Source organism: Urocitellus parryii, chromosome 1 (assembly GCF_045843805.1).
Source record: "Urocitellus parryii isolate mUroPar1 chromosome 1, mUroPar1.hap1, whole genome shotgun sequence".
In the NCBI taxonomy this organism is placed as follows: Eukaryota; Metazoa; Chordata; class Mammalia; order Rodentia; family Sciuridae; genus Urocitellus; species Urocitellus parryii.
Window position 1 is genome coordinate 137586328 of NC_135531.1, and position 19632 is coordinate 137605959.

The 19632-nt window shown below is 35.0% G+C and overlaps 1 protein-coding gene across 1 annotated transcript in view; it reads left to right on the top strand.

Moving 5' to 3' along the window:
• Positions 1-19632, top strand: part of Meikin (meiotic kinetochore factor) — a 136684-nt gene that overhangs the window by 28512 nt on the left and 88540 nt on the right. The window contains exon 10 of the mRNA XM_077799431.1: positions 2607-2677. Coding sequence (XP_077655557.1) covers positions 2607-2677 — 71 coding nt within the window. The remainder of the gene's footprint in view (positions 1-2606; positions 2678-19632) is intronic.

The following is a 19632-nucleotide window of genomic DNA, read 5'->3' on the forward strand; positions in this document are numbered from 1 at the left end:
AGAGTAAGTTGGGAGAATGATGAAGAGAGCTTGTTTTAGACATATTAAATTTGATCTGTTAGCTTACTCACATATTTGCATGAAAGAATATTGGCCCAAATATGTACATATGTGTAATTCTACATCTTTGTTTCCCAAATCCAGCAAGTCTGGTGGCTAATCATTCATGCCATCTTCATCACCCATGGTAAAAAGAAGTAGGTGGGTTTGAGAGTTCTATAGGAGATAAAACTGGTGCCAGGATTTTACAATTGGATAGATAGAAAAGTAACAAAAGGGAGTGTTGAGGATCACTCCCAGATTTTTGGCTAATTTGCTCAAATTGGGACCAGATTAGGGATGTGACAATTCTCAGTCCTCAATTCTCACTTTATTTAATCTCTTGATTACTTTTGTAATTCCACTTACTTTAAGAACAGGCAAGATTATAGAAGTCAGAATATTGGTAATCTTTGGAAAAGGGGTGCCAACTGGGAAATAATGCATGGAAAATTTCTAGGGTTCCAGAAATGTTTTATATATTGATGTGGATGGTGTTGACATTTATGAATACATGTACGTATAAGACTAGTGACTGTTACAGTATATATGATATAGCTTGATAAAATATTTAAAATTTGAGAGGTTTATTAGCCTGCAAGTTGAGATAGCATGAAGGCAGTTTGTGACACAGGAGCCTGGAATTTAGAAACTAAGACTGTAGATATATATATATTTAGAATTAGTATTTAGATGTTTAAGGCCATAGGATTAGATGAATCATGTAGGAAGTAAAAATAAATAGAAAAGAAACATGTAAAAATGTAAATGGGACCCTTCAACATTTAGAAGTGAGTAAAGAGTGAAGTATCTACTAGCAAAGTTACTGGTTAGTGGCAGTAGTAAGAAAACCAGGAAAGAATGGTACCTCAGAGGCCATGAGAGGAGTACCTCAGGAGGGAATGATCCCAGCTGTGACAAAAGTAATCAAGAGATTAAATAAAATGAGAATTGAGGACTGAGAATTGTCACATCAGTAATCTGGTCCCAATTTGAGCAAATTAGCCAGAAACCTGGGGTGATCCTCAACACTCCCTTTTGTTACTTTTCTATCTATCCAATTGTAAAATCCTGGCACCAGTTTTATCTCCTATAGAACTCTCAAACCCACCTACTTCTTTTTACCATGGGTGATGAAGATGGCATGAATATCAGCCACCAGACTTGCTGGATTTGGCAAATAAAAATGTAGAATGCCCAGTCAAATATGAATTCAGATAAATAGCAAATAATAAATACTTTAATATAAGTATGTCCCAAGTATTACACATGCTTTTACTATTACATGGGATACACAATATGTTTATCTGAAATTCAGATTTAACTTGTCAGCTTGTATTTTTTTTTTTTTGGCAACATTGTTAGCCTCTGTGATGAGCTGAGGAATATGTAAGCAATATATAAAGCACAAAAAAGAAAAACTTTGTATGCCAAATTAAAGAGTTTGCATTTTAACTTAAGGATAGTGGAAAAACTTTGGAGAGTTTTAAACAAATGATAATAAGTTGTAGTTTAGGTATACATGGAAGACAATGGACTGACTACAGAGGGAGGTGAATTGAAAAGCTACTGGAATAATCTAAAGACAAATCTCTTGGTGCCTTAAATCAAATTTATGCTGTAAATTTTAAAGAAAGATAATATGCTATATTACGTACATATGTTAAAATTGGGATGTTATAGGTAGACATTCAATATATATTGTTGTTTGGGGTTGAGTCTGGAGAGTAAGGAAAAGGGAAGACTGAAGAAAAGCCATCAAGAGGGCCAGAGAAGGGACAAGTTCATACCTGTTTGTATTGAGGGCCAGTGTCAGGAAAGGTTTCTGCTCTTAGTGGGACATAGGATATGGGATACAGGGAAAGTTTTTGATAAGATAAGCAAGACTTGGGGCTGAGGTTGTAGCTCAGTGGCAGAGCACTTGCTTGGCATGTGTGAGGCACTGAGTTTGATCCTCAGCACCACAGATAAATATATGAAAAATAAAGGTACATCAACAACTAAAAAATATTTTTAAAAAAAGATAAGCAAGACTTGAGTTTGTTTTAAATACTGATATATACCCTTAATCCCAGCTGCTCATAAAGCTAAAACAGGAGAAACCCTTGAGCCCAGGAGTTCAAGACCAGACTGGGCAACACAGCAAGATCCTGTCTAAATAAATACTTATAGAAAAATTGTAATAGAAAGGGGGACCCTGAAAATACAGTCAGGTGAAATCGTACAACAATGAATAAAGAATTTTAATTACATACACATTTGTCACTAACTGAAAGGAAAATCTCCTATACATTGTTTACTGCTATGAAACCTAGAGCTCTTGAGATAAAGATATTTGTATGATTATATTCTCCTGAGGCAAATCAGACTATTCAACATACAGTAAGTTTTTCTTCTTAAATTATTACAAAGGCACAGTAATTAAAATCAGAGGCTTTTTTCTTAGTTTGTTTTGAATTTGAAGTCTCTGTCCTCCATATTTAAAGTTAATGGCAGAAGAAAAAATAGGAGTAAAGAAAAAAAAGTTAATGGTTAAATAGAGTATTAAACTGTGTATTTATTTACAGATAATACAGCTTGTGAGGTTTTACTTGCTGAAAAAACTTGCCCTTCAACTCCTGAAAAATCAAAGAAGAAAGCAAGTATTGAAGTAGAATAACTACTTAAATCATAATTTTTTTAAGTAACACTTTTATAGGAAATGTACTTCAGCTATTTAAGGCAATATCAAAAGCATTTTTTTGGAGTTTAACAATTAGATTATTTAATATTGTGAAAAACCTATGTAACATATACATGAATATGTACTCTATATAAGTTTAGTAAAAGAAAATTAAAATGTATTTTGCTTTTCCCTAAAATTTCCTTTTACTATTTGGATGTCCATTAGTGATTAAGTTAAAAATCAGGCATATTAATGTTTTCTGCTGAAAATTATTTGTAAGCCAGGATGTTAGATTGGAATTTAAGGGTATTAGGGGAAGAATTTGGGCTTTATTTTGTATGTAGTAATAACTTTGAGTGACTTTTCACTAGTTTTATATTTTCGTTTTATCAGTCTGATAAGGTAAGTAGTTTTTTATTTATTTTGTTATACATATTGTATAGCTGAGAAAACTGAGTTTTGGATTTGTATTAATTTTTTCAAGGAGTTTTGTAGCAAATCTTCCTGATATAAAACCTGTACTCTTTCCATTATACTATACCAACCATTGCATAGATCAGAGTGCAAATTTAAAAAGAGCAAAGGTGCTAGAAGGAAGACCCATTTGTAAGAAGTTAAAAGCATATTGGTGAGAGATTGTGGTGGTTTTGATTGGAGGATTTTATAGGAGAGATGGGATATATGCATAGATTCAAGATAATTTTTTACCTATAGAATTGATGGATTGATATACTGAATGAAGTACTGAGAGGTTTTAAGAAAAACCTTGAGCAGCTTTGGTAGATAAAGGCACTATTTAATGTGATAGGAAAAATAGGAAGTCTGAGGATACTTGAAATGGAAGGCTACTGGCTGTCAATCTGTAGGACAGGAAAAAACATAAGAGATGTACTATTTTATAATAATTTCTAAAATCATGGAAATGTATGCAGTCACCTGGGAAGGAATATCTAGAGTAAAGAAGAGAATGGATGTCCAGGATTAATCACAGAAAACTCCACAAACAAATAGATAAGAAGAATGGCCAGAGAAGGAAGAAAATAAACAGAATATGGTGTAATAGAAATCAAGAAAGCAGAGCATTTCAGGCCCCAAAAGGGAAGTGGTCAACAATGTTGAATGCTGCTTAGAGGTCCAGTATTATACAAAATTATTAAAAATCAGTTGCAGAGGGGCTGGGATTGTGAGCACTCGCCAAGCATGTGTGGGGACACTGGGTTCGATCCTCAGCACCACATAAAAATAAAATCAAGGTATTCTGTCCAACTACATCTAAAACAAAATAAAACAAAACAAAAAATCAGTTGCAGAATTTCTACTTTCAGATCTACCATGTAAGAATCTTGAAATCTTAAAAATTGCCACTCTGTCCTAACAAGTAAAAAAAACTGAACAAACTAAAAGATTTTCAGCTTTCTTAGGTCTGTCAAAAAAGTGAAGTCACAAGGCAAACTGCTTTATCAAGCATTGAGAGACAGCCTTCCAGAATATAAACCCACAAGCATAAACCAATGGGAACCATTGCCAGATGGGAAAACCTAAACTGTATTTATGAATTTCTGGAGGCTCAATGTGGACAAATCTGATAGTTAAAAATGTCAGTAAAACCCAGTCATAGGTTTCCCCTATTTTTATGAGTTTTATCTCTAGAAACTCTCTACCAGGTCTTCATAGTGAATAATGGAGTGAAATTCCCTCGTACTTCTGGCTTAACCAACCTGGGGGATGGGAAATGCCCAATTCTACCTGCCTTGCTCCAGCCTTTCTACCCTACCTAAGGGGAGAAAGAAAACCAAACAAGAACTGGTGAAGTTCACAGTCTAGGGTTACAGATGCACCAAAAGTCCTATTATCTTAGGACTACAGAATGTTTCCCCTCTTCCACAACTTATCATTACATTAGAAAAGGCTGATTTATGATGTTTTCATAGCATGTTGTTCTTTCAACAAAAAATTACAAGATATACTAAAAGTAATATAAAAAACAGTTTGAAGAGACTGAAAAAATATCACAATCATAGTCAGCTATGGCAAAAATGTTAGAATTCTCAGAACAAGAATCTTTTAAAATAAAAATGACTAATATTCTAATGGCTTCAATCGACAAAAAGTAGACAACATGAAAGAACTGATGGCTACTGATAGCAGAGAAGTGAAAATTCTAAGAAATAATAATAATAAATGCCAAAGATTGAAAACACTATAACCAAAATGAAGAATATCCTTGGTGGGCTCATAGTAGACTTGACACAGCCAAAGAAAGAATTGTGAGCTTGAAGATTCGATAAAAAAGACTTCAAAAACTGAAAAGCAAAGAGAAAAGAGATTGGGGGAAAAACAGATCATAACATCCTAGAGCTCTAGGACAGCTACAAAATATGTCATGTACGCATAATAAAATAAAGATAGTAAAAGGAGAAGCAGGATCTACCCTGATATTTGAAACAACAATGATTGAGAATTTCCCCAAGATTAATATCAGATACCAAACCCCAAGATCCAGGAAGCTCAGAGAAAACTGAGCAGAATAAATATACAAAAAACAACACTAGTCATATCATATTCATACTTCAGAAAACCAAAGATAAAGAAAAAGATCTTGAAAGAAGCCATGGGGGGAAACCCACCTTATCCATATAGAAGCAAAGATATAAATTACAGACCTCTTAGAAACCATGCAAGAAGAGAATGAAGTAAAATATTTAAAGTATTGAAAGAGAGAATTCAGCATAGATTGCTATATCCTACAAATTTATCTGTAGGATATAGGATTGCTATATCCTACAAATTTATCCTACAAATTTAAGTGTAAAAGAAATAACTTCTCAAACAAAATTGAACAAATTCATTGCCAGTAGGCCTTCCTTGCAAAAATGTTAAAAGATGTTCTTCAGAGAAAAGGAAAATGATATAGGTCAGAACTTAGATCTATGTAAAGAAAGGAAGAGCATCAAGAATGAATAAGTGAAAACAAAATAAAAACTTTCATTGTTCATATTATTTTTACAGGAGGTAAAACCTCAGGGTGCTTTACTATACATTCCAGCCACTTTATTTCTTTGTAATTTATTTATTTTTTAATTTTGAGACAGTGTTTTGCTTCTAAATAGCACATAGATCAAAGAAGAAATCACCGAATAAATTTCAAGATATTTTGAACTGAACAAAAATACAGTTTACTAAAATTTGTAATATATAGGAAAAGCAGTGTTTAGAAGGAACTTTATGGCATAGAATGCGTGAATTGGAAAAGTAGCAAAGTCTAAATCAATATTCAAAGCTTCCCCTTTAAAAAACTAGAAAAAGAAGATTAAATTTGAAGTAAGCAGAAGAAAAGAAATAATAAAATTAAAGTAAAAAATCTGTGAAATTGAAAATAGGAAATGAATAGAGAAAATAAACCAAAATCAAAAACCATTTAAAAAAAATCAATGTAATTAATGTTTTTAGCAAAGCTAACTAGGACAAAGAAAAGGATTATACAAATTACCAATATCAGAAATGATTGAGGAGACATCACTATGGAGCCTGTGATCATTAAAGAGAAGTGAAGGAGGGGCTGAGGTTGTGGCTTAGTGGTAGAGCATTTGCCTTGCATGTGTGAGGCACTGGGTTCAATTCTCAGCACCGCATATAAATAAATTAATAAAATAAAGGTCTATCAACAACTAAAACAATATTTTTTTAAAAAAAGCAGTGAAGGAATATTATGAACAACTACATAAATTTGACAATGTAGATGAAATGGACCAATTTCTTGATAGGTACACTCTGCCAAAATTCACACAAGAGGGAATGGATATAGGGGTGTGTGTGTGTGTGTGTGTGTGTGTGTGTGTGTGTGTGTATTTCCTAACTCATTCTATGAGGTTATTATAGACCAAAATCTAATGCCAAAATCAGACGAAGGCATTACAAGAAAAGAAAATTACAGAACAATATTTCTCATGAACATAGACACAAATGTTCAACAAAATATTAGCAAATTGAACAATACCTAAAAAAGACTACATACAACAAACTAAGTAGGATTGACCCCAAGTATGTCAAATCGGTTCAACAGTTGAAATTAATGTAATTCATCACATCAGAAAAGAATCACATGATCTTTTCTGTAGATGGAGGAAAAGCATTTAACAGAATTTAACACCCATTCATGAAATTCTTAGCAAACTGGGATCAGAGAGAAAATTCCTCACCTTGATAAAGAACATCATACTTCACCTAACATTATACTTACTGGTAAAGGAACTCTAAGTTTTTCCCCTAAGATCAGCAACAAAGCAAAGACATCTTTTCTCATTACTGCTTTTTAGCATCATACTGAAGAAGGTCCTATCTAGTGCAATAAGAAGAGAAAAGGGAATAAAAGGTATATAGTTTGGAAAGGAAAAAAGACAATTTGAAGGATTTACAGAAACCCTCCTGAAACAAATAAACAATTATAGTAAGGTTGTAAAAAGTTAACATACAAAATTAAATGCTTTTTTCTACTTAGCAATAAACAAGTGGGATTTGAAAATAAAAGTACATTGTGATTTACATTTGCCCCCTAAAAATTAAATAATGAGGTATAACTCTAAAAAAAATAAGGTCTATATGAGGAATACTAGAAAATTCAGATAAAAGATGGCAAAGAAGAAATAAATAAATGGAGACATATTTAATGTTTGTGGATAGGAAGACTCAACATTATCAAGAGGTTAGTTTTCCCTAGTATGATCTATAGATTCAGTGCAATTTCAGTCAAAAATCTGAGCAGGTTATTTTGTGGATATTAAAAAAAATTATTCAAGTTCATTTGGAGAGGAAAAATACCCAGAATAACTAATTCTTAATTGAAGAAAAAAGTCAGAGAGCTAACACTACCCATCTTTAAGACTTACTGTAAACCATGTTATGGTTTTGATACTAGGTATCCTCCAAAAACTCATGTGTGAGGCAATGCAAGAAAGTTTAGAGGTGAAATGATTGGGTTTTGAGAGCTTTAACCTAATCAGTGAGTTAATCCACTGATAAGGGTTAACTGTGTGTTCACTGTAGTCAGGTAGGGTATGGCTAAAGAAGATGGGTCTTTGGAGGTGTGCCTTTGGGGTATATATTGTGTCAGTAGTGACGGGAATCTGTCTGCTTCCTGGTGCTGTGTCCTGAGCTGCATTCATCTACCATACCTTTCTACTACAATGTTGTGCCACACCTGGGGCCCAGAATAATGGAGCCAGCTATCTATGGACTAAAGCCTCTGAAACAGTGAATACCAAATAAAATTTCCTCCTCTAAAATTATTACCCTAAGAACATGGATGAAGACACGAATGGTGTGAATATACTTTGTATACAACCAGAGATGTGAAAAATTGTGCTCTATATGTGTAATATGAATTGTAATGCATTCTGCTGTCATATGTAACAAATTAGAATAAAAAATAAATATAAATAAATAAATAAAATTATTCTTGTCAGGTCCTTTGTTTGCAGGAGTGAAAAACCTGTCTAAAACACCACAGTAATCAAGACAGTGTGAATTTGGTGAAAGAATAGACAGTAGATAAGTGAAACAAAATAGCCCAGAAATAAACCCACATAAACATAGCAGCAGATCTTTTTGACAAAGGAAAAAACGCAGTATGATGCAGGAAAGTTAGAATGACTGAATATCCACCTGGAAAAAGAAAAACATGTACCTGGACAGAGACCTTTTTATAAGAATTAAAATGGGTTATAGAACTAAATATAAAATGCAAAACCATAAAACTTCTAGAATAATAGCATAGGAGAAAATCTAGACCTTGGGTATGATGATAAATTTGGGAGTACAACACCAAATGCATAATCCATGAAAGAAATAACTGATAGCTGAATTTTATTAAAATCATAAACTTCTGATCTGTGAAGAAAATGTCAAGAGAATAAGAAAGCTACAAATTGGAGAAAAATATTTGCAAAAGAAACATCTGCTAATGGGTTGTTGTTCAAAATATACAAAGAACCCTTAAAACTCAACAACATGAAAATGAAAAGCACAGTGGGAAAATGGGCAAAAGACTTGAATAAAAGGAAATATATAATGGCAATAACTATATTGAATGTTGTTTGACATAAAAATCTTATGTCACTAGGGAATTTTATATTAATTAACAACAATGAGTTACTGCTACAAACATTTTTTTAAAATTACCCAAATTCAAATTATAGGCAATACCAAATACTGGTGAGGATGTGGAGCAAAAGAAACTCTTATTCATTATTGGTGGGAATACAAAATGATACAGACACTTTGGAAAACGTTTTTATAATTTTTTCAAAATTAAACATATTCTTCCATATGATCATGCAACCATCCTCCTTAGTATTTACCCAAATGAATTGAAAACTTAGATCCACACAAAAACCTTCACATGGATGTTGATAGCAACTTTATTCATAATTTCCAAAAACTTGTAAGCAAAATGTCTTTCAATAGATAAATATACAAATAAACTGTGGGATATCCAGACAATGGAATACTGATTAGCATGAAAAAGAAATGAGGTGTCACATGATGAAAACGCAGAGAGGGAACTGAAATCATTTTGGCTGGTAAAGCCAATCTGAGAAGGCTTTGTAATATTTGATTCCAACTATATGATATTCTTTTTTTTCTTTCTTTCTTTTTTATTGGTTGTTCAAAACATTACAAAGGTCTTGACATATCGTATTTCATACATTAGATTCAAGTGGGTTATGAACTCCCATTTTTATCCCAAATACAGATTGCAGAATCACATTGGTTACACATCCACATTTTTACATAATGCTATATTAGTAACTGTTGTATTCTGCTACCTTTCCTATCCTCTACTATCCCCCCTCCCTTCCCCTCCCATCTTCTCTCTCTCCCCCATCTGCTGTAATTTAATTCTCTCCCTTATTTTTTTCCCTTTCCCCTCACAACCTTTTATATGTAATTTTGTATAACAATGAGGGTCTCCTTCCATTTCCATGCAATTTCCCTTTTCTCTCCCTTTCCCTCCCACCTCATGTCTCTGTTTAATGTTAATCTTTTCCTCATGCTCTTCCTCCCTGCTCTGTTCTTAGTTGCTCTCATTATATCAAAGAAGACATTTGGCATTTGTTTTTTAGGGCTTGGCTAGCTTTGCTTACCGTAATATGCTCTAATGCCATCCATTTCCCTGCAAATTCCATGATTTTGTCATTTTTTAGTGCTGTGTAATACTCCATTGTGTATAAATGCCACATTTTTTTAATCCATTCATTTATTGAAGGGTATCTGGGTTGGTTCCACAGTCTAGCTATTGTGAATTGTTTTTTTTGTTTTTTTTTTTTTTTAGAGAGAGTGAGAGAGGAGAGAGAGAGAGAGAGAGAGAGAGAGAGAGAGAGAGAGAATTTTTAATATTTATTTTTTAGTTCTCGGCAGACACAACATCTTTGTTGGTATGTGGTGCTGAGGATCGAACCCAGGCCGCACACATGTCAGGCGAGCGCGCTACCGCTTGAGCCACATCCCCAGCCCGCTATTGTGAATTGTGCTGCTATGAACATTGATGTGTCAGTATCCCTGTAGTACACTCTTTTAAGGTCTTCAGGGAATAGTCCGAGAAGTGCAATAGCTGGGTCAAATGGTGGTTCCATTCCCAGCTTTCCCAGGAATCTCCATACTGCTTTCCAAATTGGCCGCACCAATTTGCAGTCCCACCAGCAATGTACAAGAGTACCCTTTTCCCCACATCCTCTCCAGCACTTGTTGTTGTTTGACTTCATAATATCTGCCAATCTTACTGGAGTGAGATGGTATCTTAGGGTGGTATTGATTTGCATTTCTCTGACTGCTAGAGATGGTGAGCATTTTTTCATGTACTTGTTGATTGATTGTATGTCCTCCTCTTAGAAGTGTCTGTTCAGGTCTTTGGCCCATTTGTTGATTGGGTTATTTGTTTTCTTATTGTTTAATTTTTTGAGTTCTTTGTATACTTTGGATATTAGGGCTCTATCTGAAGTGTGAGGAGTAAAAATTTGTTCCCATGATGTAGACTCCCTATTTACCTCTCTTATTGTTTCTCTTGCTGAGAAAAAACTTTTTAATTTAAGTAAGTCCCATTTGTTCATTCTTGTTATTAACTCTTGTGCTATGGGTGTCCTATTAAGGAATTTGGAGCCCAACCCAACAATATGTAGATCGGAGCCAACTTTTTCTTGTATCAGACGCAGAGTCTCTGATTTGATATCAAGGTCCTTGATCCATTTTGAGTTAACTTTTGTGCATGGTGAGAGAAGGGGATTCAGTTTCATTTTGTTGCATATGGATTTCCAGTTTTCCCAGCACCATTTGTTGAAGATACTATCCTTTCTCCATTGCATGCTTTTAGCCCCTTTATCGAATATAAGATAGTTGTAATTTTGTGGATTGGTTTCTGTGTCCTCTATTCTGTACCATTGGTCCACCCGCCTGTTTTGGTACCAGTACCATGCTGTTTTTGTTACTATTGCTCTGTAGTCCAGTTTGAAATCTGGTATCACTACACCTCCTGATTCACACTTCCTGCTTAGAATTGCTTTTGCTATTCTGGGTCTTTTTTTTTTTTTTTTTAGAGAGAGTGAGAGAGGAGAGAGAGAGAGAGAGAGAATTTTTAATATTTATTTTTTAGTTCTCGGCGGACACAACATCTTTGTTGGTATGTGGTGCTGAGGATCGAACCCGCAAGCATGCCAGACGAGCGCGCTACTGCCTGAGCCACATTCCCAGCCCTATTCTGGGTCTTTTATTTTTCCATATGAATTTCATGATTGCTTTATCTATTTCTACAAGAAATGCCATTGGGATTTTGATTGGCATTGCATTAAACCTATAGAGAACTTTTGGTAATATCGCCATTTTGATGATGTTAGTTCTGCCTATCCATGAACGGGGTATATTTTTCCATCTTCTAAGATCTTCTTCTATTTCTCTCTTTAGGGTTCTGTAGTTTTCATTGTATAAATCTTTCACCTCTTTTGTTAGGTTGATTCCCAAGTATTTTATTTTTTTTGAGGATATTGTGAATGGGGTGGTTTTCCTCACTTCCAGTTCAAAAGATTTGTCGCTGATATACGGGAATGCCTTTGATTTATGTGTGTTGATTTTATATCCTGCCACTTTGCTGAATTCATTTATTAGCTCTAGTAGTTTCTTTGTAGACCCTTCTGTGTCTTCTAGGTATAGGATCATATCATCCGAAAATAATGATAATTTAAGTTCTTCTTTCCTATTTTTATTCCTTTAATTTCTTTTGTCTCTCTAATTGCTCTGGCTAGTATTTCGAGAACTAAATTGAATAGAAGTGGTTAGAGAGGGCATCCCTGTCTTGTTCCAGATTTTAGAAGGAATGCCTTCAGTTTTTCTTCATTCAGAATGATGGTAGTCTGAGGCTTAGCATAGATAGCTTTTACAATGTTGAGGTAAGTTCCTGTTATCCCTAGTTTTTCAAGTGTTTTGAACATAAAACGATGCTGTACTTTGTTGAATGCTTTTTCTGCATCCATCGAGATGATCATGGGGTTCTTATCGTTAAGTCTATTGATGTGGTGAATAATATTTATTGATTTCCATATATTGAACCAGCCTTGCATCCCAGGGATGAATCCTACTTGATCATGGTGCACAACTTTTTTGATATGCTTTTTGTATTCGATTTGCCAGGATTTTATTGAGGATTTTTGCATCTAAGTTCATTAGAGATATTGGTCTGTAGTTTTCTTTCTTTGAAGTGTCTGTCTGGTTTCGGGATCAGGGTGATGTTGGCCTCATAGAATGAATTTGGAAGAGCTCCTTCTTTTTCTGTTTCTTGAAATAACTTGAAAAGTATTGGTATTAATTCTGCTTTGAAGGTTTTGTAAAACTTCGCTGTATACCCATCCAGTCCAGGGCTTTTCTTGGTAGGTAGTCTTTTGATGACTTCTTCTATTTCCTCCTTTATTATTGGTCTGTTTAAACTGTGTGTATCTTCCTGACTCAATCTGGGCAAATCATATGACTTAAGAAATTTATCGATATCTTCACTATCTTCTATTTTATTGGAATATAGGGTTTCAAAGTAATTTCTAATTATCTTCTGTATTTCTGTAGTGTCCGTTGTGATATTGCCTTTTTTCATCCCGTATGTTAGTAATTTGAGTTCTCTCTCTTTTTCTCTTTGTTAGCATGGCTAAGGGTCTGTCTATCGTATTTATTTTTTCGAACAACCAACTTTTAGTTTTATCAATTTTTTCAATGGTTTTGTTTCAATTTCATTGATTTTCGCTCTGATTTTAATTATTTCTTGCCTTCTACTACATTTGCTGTTGTTTTGCTCTTTCTAGGGTTTTGAGATGAAGTATGAGTTCATTTATTTGTTGGTTTTTTCTTTTTTTGAGGAATGAACTCCAGGCAATGAATTTCCCTTTTAAAACTGCTTTCATTGTGTCCCATAGATCCCGATATGTTGTGTCTGTATTTTCATTTATCTCTAAGAATTTTTTGATTTTCTCCTTTATGTCTTCTGTAACCCATTGATCATTTGGTAACATATTGTTCATTTTCCAGGTGATGCAGGATTTTTCCTTCCTTCTTTTATCATTGATTTCCAGTTTCATTCCATTATGATCAGATAAGATTCATGGTATTATCTCCACACCTTTATATTTACTAAGAGTTGCCCTTTGGCATAATATATGGTCTATCTTTGAGAAGGATCCATGTGCTGCTGAGAAGAACGTGTATCCACTTGATGATGGTTGATATATTCTATATATGTCGTTTAAATCTAGGTTATTGATTCTGTTATTGAGTTCTATAGTTTCTTTATTCAGCTTTTGTCTGGAGGATCTGTCCAATGGAGAGAGTGGTGTGTTGAAGTCACCCATAATTATTGTGTTGTGGTCTATTTGACTCTTGAACTTGAGGAGAATTTGTTTTATGAACGTTGTAGCATCATTGTTTGGTGCATACATATTGATAATTGTTATGTCTTGTTGGTGGATGGTTCCTTTTAACAGTATATAGTGTCCTTCTTTATCCCTTTTGATTAACTTAGGTTTGAAGTTGATTTTATTTGATATGAGTATGGCCACTCCTGCTTGCTTCCAAGGACCATGTGAGTGGTATGATTTTTCCCAACCTTTCATCTTCAGCCTGTGTATGTCTTTTCCTATCATATGAGTCTCCTGAAGGCAGCATATTGTTGGATTTGTTTTTTTAATCCAGGTTACTAGCCTATGTCTCTTGATTGGTGAATTTAAGCCATTAACGGTAGGGTTACTATTGATATATGGTTTGTACTTCCAGTCATGCTTATTTATTTATTTATTTTAATATGGCTAGTTTTTCCTCTTTGGTTATTTTATTTTTTTCCCCTTTACTGAGTTACCTCCCACTGTTAGTTTTGGGTGCTGTTTTTCCATTCCTCTTTTTGTAGTGTTTTGCTCAAAATGCCTTGCATTGCTGGTTTTCTGTCTGCGAATTCTTTTAACTTTTGTTTATCATGAAATATTTATATTTCATTGTCAAATATGAAGCTTAATTTTGCTGGATACAGTATTCTTGGTTGGAATCCATTATTTTTCAGTGTTTGAAATACGTTGTTCCAGGATCTTCTCGTTTTCAATGTCTGGTTATGAAAAATCAGCTGTTAATCTAATTGGTTTACCCCAAAATGTAATCTGCCTCCTTTCTCTTGTAGCTTTTAATATTCTCTCCTTGTTCTGTATGTTGGATATCTTCATAATTTTGTGTCTTGGAGTTGGTCTATTACAGATTTGTATGTTTGGGGTCCTGTAGGCTTCCAGGATTTGGCAATCCATTCCATCTTTCATATCTGGGAAGTTTTCTAAGATTATTTCATTCAATAGATTGTTCATTCCTTTGGTTTGAACCTCCACACCTTCTTCTATCCCAATGACTCTCACGTTTATTTTTTTTATGACATCCCATATCTCTTGAATGGATTGCTCGTGATTTCTTAGCATCCTTTCTGTGTTGACTATATTCTTTTCAAGTTGATAAACTTTGTCTTCATTATCTGATGTTCTGACTTGTATTTGATCTAGTCTATTTGTAATATTCTCGTTTGAGTTTTTAATTTGGTTTATGGTTTCCTGCATTTCTAGGATTACTGTTTGATTTTTTTTAAATCTCTGTCTCCTGGTAGAGCTCATTCTTTGCCATTTGAATTTGCTTATGCAATTCGTTTTCAAAGTATACTTTCATTGATTGGACTTGCTGTCTAATATCTTCTCTAAGATTCCATTCCATCTGAGTTAGGTATGCCTTGAGTTCTTTCTTTGTCCATTTTTCTGATGCCTCTAGGTTCTCCTGTGAATTTAAGTTGTCCTGCATTGTTTGTAATCCTTTTTTCCCTTGTTTTTTCATGGTGCTCACGTTACTTTCCATCTTCGTTTGACTGCTGTGTTTCTGTTTTCTCCTTTAAATTTATTTTGGTTTTTATAGTTCCAGTATCTCTCCTTTGTGTTGGGAGACAATGTTTAGAGATGTTGGATTTAATTGTGATTTAAGGTAAATTCACTAGTTTCATTAAAGGCCTACAGATTTTGATGGCATATAGAGAATTGAGGTTTGAACTTAGGATTTTATGTTGAGGACGGGCGCTTTGATGGTATGGAGGTTAGTATATGTTAGCTTCTTTGGGGGGTTGCTCAAATGCAGGCAGATATTAACAAGAGAATAGACAGGAGTACTTGGGGGTAGTTAAGGGCTTAGGCGGACTATAGACCGACTCGTAGTATTCATCTATTTGCATTTAGTAAATTATATGTAGTCTGGGTGGTCATGCTTAAGAGTAAAGATGGGGAAAAGGTAAGGAAGCAAACAAAGAAAGAGAGAGGGAGAGAAGAAAGAAAGAGAAAAGAATAGAAAAGAAAAAGAAATGATAAAAAACAATAAAATGCAGTAAAATAAAAATTACAATTAAAAAAAGAAAAAAATTAAAATTAAAAAAAAAAAAGGCATTGTTAGGTTTCTATTTTCTTCGATTCCAGTCGGTGGTGCTGTGCCTTCCGGGCCAAGATTTTGCCCTCCAGCTGTAGGAAACAACCCGTGTGAGGCCGCTCCCTCCTTTCCCCCCTGGTGTCTCTTAAAACCTGTTAGCTTAGGTTTATTCCTGGACTCTAGTCTCCTCGCTTCTCCTGCCAGACAGGCCTTCCCCAGTGTGATACCTCTCTGCAGTTCAAGCTACACTCTGGACCTGCAGTTTCCTGGATATGGAGCGAGGGTATTGGGAACCGGCCCCTTATTGTTTTGATTCCCTCTGATAGCCCCTCCTCCGAGAGCTGGTGAGACAGGTTTCGTTTTCGCTGCTGGTGGGAGGGGGGAGTTGGAGGTCAGGTGCCTTTACCTCTCCCCACGCCTCTATTCACACTCACTCTGACATTAACGCCCCCAAAAAGCCGGGAGAGATTTTATGCGATTTCCCTGCTGTATGTGAGAAGGGCTAAATGCCACACACCTGTTCTATCGCTGAACTTGTTGCGATCTGTCAGAAACTGGCGATGGTGTCGTCAGCTCTCCAAGATGGTGGCCGCTGGCTTCCTCGGTGGGTTTTCCAGTGTGAAGGACAGACCCTGGACTGTTTCTCTCCCCAGTCTCAAACCTAGAACTCATCCTGAAGCACGGTGAGGGCACAGTTGGCAGGTCCCCACAGAATCCACAGCACTATTTCTCTGTGTTGCTGGCACGCCGTTTCTCAGTGCGCCACAGTTTCTAGCTGTGGGGCGGGCCGCTGATCAATCAGCCTGAATCTCCGGGTGCACGATTCACTTGCGATTGAGCCCCAGTAATTGATCATTGGGTGCTGGAAATCCTTCCTCTAGGTTTTGGTGCACCCCAATTTTGCTGGAAATTCTTAACAAGATAGCTTTTGGCCGTTCTAACTCATTATTCACCTGCGCAGTGCCATGGTACATGGGGGTGATGCACTCTGTTCGCTGCCATCTTCCTCCAATCCTATATGATATTCTTGAAAAGGCAAAACTATGGAGACAATAAAAATATTAATGGTTGACAATGGTTGGAGAATGTAGGGTTGAATAGATATATAGAAGATTTTTTAGGGCAAACTATTCTGTATGATGCTCTATGGCGAACACATGTTATACATTTGTCAAAACCAAGAGAACAAACACTAAGAATGAACCTTAAGGTAAATTATGAACTTTAGATAATAATGATATCTCAGAGTACTGATTATAGCAGTCATATTGCTGTTGTGCAAGATGTGGACAGTGAAAGGGGTTTACATACATGGGAACAAGTATGTGAGAACTCGAAACTTCTGCTCAGTTTTGCTATGAATCCAAAACTATTCCTAAAAATAAAATGCATTAATTTTTGTTTTTTAAACATTTTTACTTTATTACAGTACAATTTATACTTTTTTTTACAAACTAATTACAATAATTTATGGGTCATATAGCTGTAGAGTGATTAAGTTTTGTAACTGCATAAACCTTGTTACCTTCATTACTTTTTTTAATACCTTTATTCCATTCATTTATTTTTATGTGGTGCTGAGGATCGAACATAGGGCCCCCACACATGCTAGGCAAGTGCTCTACCTTTGAGCCGAAATCCCAGCCCACCTTCATTACTTAAAAAACATCACCACCACACTGGCAAGGTTTTCTGGGACTCCTTTGTAATTAATGCAATCAACCAACTCCAAGGTTAGGGAGTCATTGATTTTCTTCCTATCACTAGTTTTTACCAATTATAAAATTTCATTAAATGATTCAGGCAGCCTTTAGTCTTTGGAGTTTGACCTCTTTACTACAGTTTGACTTTTCAAAGTTTTCTTAAATTCAACAGATGTTTTTATGTATTAATATTTTGTTCTTGTTATTGTTGAGTAGTATTCCATAACACAGATACACCTCGATCAGGTTGTGTCTGGTTGGAAATACTATGAATAGTACTAATAAGACTAATGAGAACATGCACATAAAAGCATGTATGGACATTTCATAGCTCCTCAACAGACACCAAGAATTTGTGTCTTGGATTGCTAAGTTGCATGGCAAAATTATATTCATCTTATAGACATTACCATAATGTTTTCCAATCTGCTTTCCCATCATCAACATCCAAGGATTCCAGCTGCTTGCCATCCTTACCAACACTTGACACTGTTCGTCTTTTTAACTTTTGCCATTCAAGTAAGTTGAGGTAATCCCTCACTGTGGCTTGACTATGCATTTTTCTGACAACTGGAAATGGTAAATATTTTTCATATACTTATTGGTCATTTATGTATCTTCTGTTATGAAATGTCTTTTCAAATTTTTCATTAATTTATTTATTTTAATTAGATATATATGACAGCAGAATGCATTTTGATTTATTGTACACAGTTGCAGCACAACTTTTCATTTCTCTGGTTTTACGTGATGTAGTGTCGCACCATATGTGTAATCATACGTGTACCTAGGGTAATGATGTCCATCTCATTCCACCATCTCTCCTGCCCCCGTATCCCCTCCTCACCCTAAAATATTTTTTTTACAATATATTTTTAGTTGTGGTTTGATATAATACCTTTGTTTTATTTATTTTTATGTGGTGCTGAGGATTGAACCCAGCACCTTGCACATGCTAGGCAAGCACTCTACTGCTGAGCCATAACCCCAGCCCACACTCAAATATTTTTAATTGGCTCTATTTAGTTATTTATGACAATAGAACTCATTTTGACATAATTATAAAAACACAGAATATAATGTGTTCTAATTCAGTCCCCAGTATTCCTCCTTCCCTTCCTCCTTTCTCCTCCTGCTTCTTTCCTTGTACTCTACTTATCTTTCTTCTATTTACTTACCGGTTTTTTAAATAAGTGTCTTGTGGATTGGCATCAAATCGGATTTACTGTGATATATTCATATAGGATATATGGAAATTTAGGTCAGATTCATTCTACTGTCTTTATCATCTCCCTCCTCTCTTCCCTTCATTACCCTTTGTGTACTCTACTGATTTTTCTTCTATTCTCTTTTTTTGATCCTTCCCCCTTCTTTTGGATTAGGTTCTACATATCACAGAAAACTTTCTACCTTTGACTTTTGGGGACTGGCTTATTTCACACAGCAAGATAGTTTCAAGTTCCACCACTTGCCAGCAAATGCCATAAAATCATTCTTTTTTTATGGCTAAGCAATACTCCATTTTGTATATATACACCACATTTCTTTATTCATTCATCTGTTGAAAGGCACCTAGGCTGGCTCCATAGCTTGGCTATTGTGAATTGTGCTGTGATAAATATTGATATGGCTGCATCATGGTAGTATGTTGATTTTAAATTCTTTGGATAGTTGCTGAGGAGTGGGATAGCTGGGTCATATGGTAGCTCCATTTCTGTTTTTTTGAGCAATCACCATATTGCTTTTCAGACTGGTTGAACTCCCAATTTGCAGTCCCATCAAAAAAGAATGAGTGTACCTTTTCTCTCACATCCTTGCCAACATTTATTGATAGCTGTATTCCTGATAATTGCCATTCTGAGTGGAGTAAGATGAAATCTCAGTATAGTTTTAATTTGCATTTCCCTAATTGCAAGAGATGTTGAACATCTTTTCATATATTTGTTGACCATTTGTATTTCTTCTTTTGATAAGCATTTGTTTAGTTCCTTTATCCATTTGTTGATTGGGTTAATTGGGGGTTTTTTTTGATGTTAAGTTTTTTTTTGAGGTCTTTGTATATCCTGGATATTAATGCCCTATCTGAGGAGCAGGGAGCAAAGATATTCTACCATTCTATTGGCTTTGTCTTCGTGCTCTTAATTGTTTCTCTTGCTGTGAAGAAGCTTTTTAATTTGATGCCATCCCATTTATTGAGTTTTGATTTTACTTCTTATACTTTCGGAGTCTTGTTGAGGAAGTTGGTTTCTGAGCCAACATGTTAGAATA